Genomic DNA, 3,812 nt, shown 5'->3' with positions numbered 1-3,812 from the left:
CCCCCCACTCGGATCTGCCACTGACCTGCGCCCTCAGATGAGCAGCGCCGCTGATGGGGCCCCAGCTTGTCTTGAAGCCACTGGAGCAGCAATGCTGGGGCCCTGCGCTGCTAGGGCCAATCCTCCATACCCGGCTGCTGCTTGGGCCCGGCCGCCTCCTCGCCCTTCACCGTCGGCCGATACTCATGTATGGGTCCCGGGCGGGCCCCGGAGGCTGCCCGGGCCCCTTACATGAGTATTGGTCGTACCCCCCTGACGGCGGCCCTGTATATGAGACTAAATTAACAAACTGTCTCCTGAGAGTATACATTGCAGAACACAGGAGAAGTTCCAGGAGGCTGCAAACGGTATTGTGGAAAACAGCATTTCTCTTCAACAAAGGCAACACATAACACTGGCATTGTTAGAGGGACAAGTAGCTTTTAATAAAAATGCAGTTGTACTTAAGGATTCCTATAGACAAGCGCTTACAGCAGGTCTCTCACCCTAAGGGGATGCTCCCCAGTGTCCTGTTTAGTAGAATGCATTTAAACAACAGTAAAAATGAATATGCAGCACCTATTCACTGCTGTTTTTATTTACGTCACTAACACACCTGGGCCAGCTTCCACATGCACAACATTAAACATGCAGCATGACATGACGAGCGCCAACTGCACATTAGCATTCAGTATTTATGTGTATAAGGCCTTACGCACCACATACACTTAACTGCCATCCACTCAGACATTTGCAAGTAGAGTTTTCCTATAAAATGTTTGTTTAAAAATGAATAAAATAAAATAAATAAACAACTCTATCCTCTCCCATTGTTATTTATTCACCGTCAGATTTTTATTGTTAAACAATATCTCATGTGGCTCTATTTGACAGATGACCCCTATGCAGTGGCTTTATGGTGACCACAAAATGATGGACATGATTGAGAAAAAGCGTACTCTGTGCAAAGAGATTAAAGCAAGACAAAAAACAGAAAAGGGACTCTGTAAGCAAGAGAGCATGCCTATCCTACCCAGCTGGAAGAAGACCAACGGGTCAAAGAAGTACAGTCCTCCTCCCTATTCTAAACAACAAACTGTCTTCTGGGACACTGCTATATGACGCAGGCATAGTTTAAAGACTGTCACATGAATCTAAGGTTTGAATTGCACAGGTAGCAATTTTCACTTGCTAGAGCAGTTGCATTTCATACATAGGGAACATCCATGTACTAAGTGTCACTGTTCACCTATTGCAGCTCAAAGAAGATTGACTACCTAGTTCACGTCACATATATTTATCAAGATTTTTTTAAAGATATATACAACAATATTTAATGTAAATAACGAATCGGTTTATGAGAAAAACAAAGTACATTGTTAGAAAATAAATTATAAAAATTTTACTAATAATTTTGATATTTTGTGTAATGTACTAAATGTAACGTTGTTTACTATTTTCTGTAATATTTTCTTGTTTCATCTGAATTTATTTCTGAGGCATGCATTTTGTTTACCTTTTGTTTATAGTCCTATAATTACCTATATGTGTTATTTACATAACAGGAAACAGAAGGATGATGGAGATATATTAGACTGTCCACAATATATTTTAAATGGTACTTAACGTGAGGAACAATCCTATATGATATACTACCTATTTTGTGTAGCGTCACTTTTCTGCTCAGCCCTTGGTCATTGCAGATTGATACTACGTATCTTTCATAACTATTATAAGTAAATAAGACTTAGAAAGGTATTTTTTTCCAGGGAAGAAATGCCACAAAGAAAGATCTAACACAGTTTAATAATAAACTATAACTGCCAATAGAATTAAAATAGTAATACTGAATCAATTACTTTAAAGGTGAAGGAAATGTTCTGAAATGTTTTTTCTGAAAACTTTTTCTTCAAACCTAGTAAGTTGATCTACCTAGCTATGGTCCCTGTCCACCTGCATCCAGTTGCAATTTTTTTCTACGGCAGGCCGGCCCATGCACAGCAGAACCCATAGATTTCTAAGGCAATTTATATATATATAAATATATATATATATTTTACACCTGACTGTTCCATCAATTTTCAGTTAACTTGGAGACCATGGTTCACTGTGACTCACACAAAAAAGAATGGATGTGAGGCATTCTGCATAAGCATAGGCATATGGCCCTAGGCATTTGGAGCTGCAAACGCTTGCGATGCTGCAATTTTCAGGTAAAGGTAAAGAAACAACAGTGATTGAAAATAACAAATTATCGCTTCCTGGATTAAGTATCTCCAGAAAAGCATTGTATCACATTTATCAGGATTCCAGAGGCAGTAATTAAAATTATACACCAATGAAGATCCCCAACCAATTGCTCATAAACCACATATGGCCATTAGCTAGTTCTAATGTTACTCATGCCAGCCTCTTCACTGATATTTGTTAACCTGTTTGAAGCATTGAGGGAATGGCAAATTACCTGAAATCTATCTTATGAATTCTTAGATTATCATCACAGACTTGTTCAGAATAGTGACAAAAATTATTTTATACTTATCTCTGCCCTGTTATATAATATATAACAGGGTAGAGATAAAATATGTTTTAATTTTTGCATTGTTTGAATTGGGCAGTGTTTTTATTAAGCAGTGTTTTAGACTCACAGTTAGTGAGTGTGGCTTAATTATATTACCTAGTTGTGTGCATATTAGCGAGGTGTCTTAAAACAGGGTATGTGTATGACCAAAATCTCTCCAAACAATTCAGATATGTTGAATTGTTTGTTGCCAGTGCTTATAGATGCAGTATAGATCCCCTACTTTGTGCCTATATTAAAAGAAGCTTGTACAGAGAACAATATGGCTGACCTTCTGAAAATGCTGTTTGTCTAGTGGTGACTTCAGTATCCTATCCAGACCAGAAAAACCAGGAAACGAATACTTTCAGAGAGATATGTAATCGGTACAGGATTCCTTTAATAGCTGTTTAATAGTTGCTGAATAAACCATTTTACAGATTTATTATTGTTTACCTAGAAGCAACCCAAATTATTAGAGTATCCGTGACATACAATCCAGAGTACATAGAGACATTCACACTAATCATTTCCCCAGTAAAGCTTATAGTATAATGTTCCTAGAAGGGACATACAAGCATTAAGATAAGTTTAGCACCAGTTTTTCGCTTGCTTTTTTTTAATCTGTGGAGAACAATTTAAGCATATTGAAGTATGCCACACAAATAATAAGAATAATAACAAATAATAAGAAAAATTTAAATGTAAAAACTTCAGGCAGATTGAATCAAGCAAGGGATTTGAACCTTGGACCACAGGGCTAAAAGGCATCAGTAATAACTGATCTATCAGTGTGTGTCCCAACCATGGTTTGTGGACTTGGGGTTTTCATGAGCTGTAAGCCATAATCATCACAATTATGACAAATCACGGCTTGAACTATCTTGCTTTGCATGTAATAAGTCTATCTCATATATTAGTTTCACCTTTTAAGTTGCATTAGTGAAATAAATGAACTTTTGCACGATATTCTAATTATTCGAGTTTCACCTGTAATTGACACAATGCATATGGTGACTCTTGCCATTCTCCCTGCTATCCCATCCAACAGTTTTTGTGAATAGATACTGGCTTTTGCTACCTCTCCCATATCCCAACTCTCTAGCAATGTGTAGATGGCAACAGTAAATCTCTGTAAATCTCTACTTTACCTACAAAATTATTTCCGTGTTCAGTCTGCCTGGATGCCATTCCATCATCCCTCTGTTCCAGATTGGCCAAAATTGTTATTTTTCTATTGGAGAAGGTTAGCCAATGGAAACAAAATCCAACC

At 37.7% G+C, this 3,812-nt stretch overlaps 1 protein-coding gene across 1 annotated transcript in view; it reads left to right on the top strand.

The window, feature by feature from the left end:
• NYAP2 (neuronal tyrosine-phosphorylated phosphoinositide-3-kinase adaptor 2) overlaps window positions 1–1,145 on the top strand; it is a 114,471-nt gene extending 113,326 nt beyond the window's left edge. Inside the window, exon 6 of the mRNA XM_018555623.1 lies at window positions 874–1,145. Coding sequence (XP_018411125.1) covers window positions 874–1,101 — 228 coding nt within the window. The 3' untranslated portion in view covers window positions 1,102–1,145. The remainder of the gene's footprint in view (window positions 1–873) is intronic.
• The last annotated feature ends 2,667 nt before the right edge of the window (window positions 1,146–3,812 follow it).

Source organism: Nanorana parkeri, unplaced genomic scaffold (assembly GCF_000935625.1).
Source record: "Nanorana parkeri isolate BGI_ZX_2015 unplaced genomic scaffold, ASM93562v1 scaffold205, whole genome shotgun sequence".
Taxonomy (NCBI): Eukaryota; Metazoa; Chordata; class Amphibia; order Anura; family Dicroglossidae; genus Nanorana; species Nanorana parkeri.
Note: the sequence above shows the minus strand (reverse complement) of the source record. Positions and strands in the feature narration are given on the sequence as shown.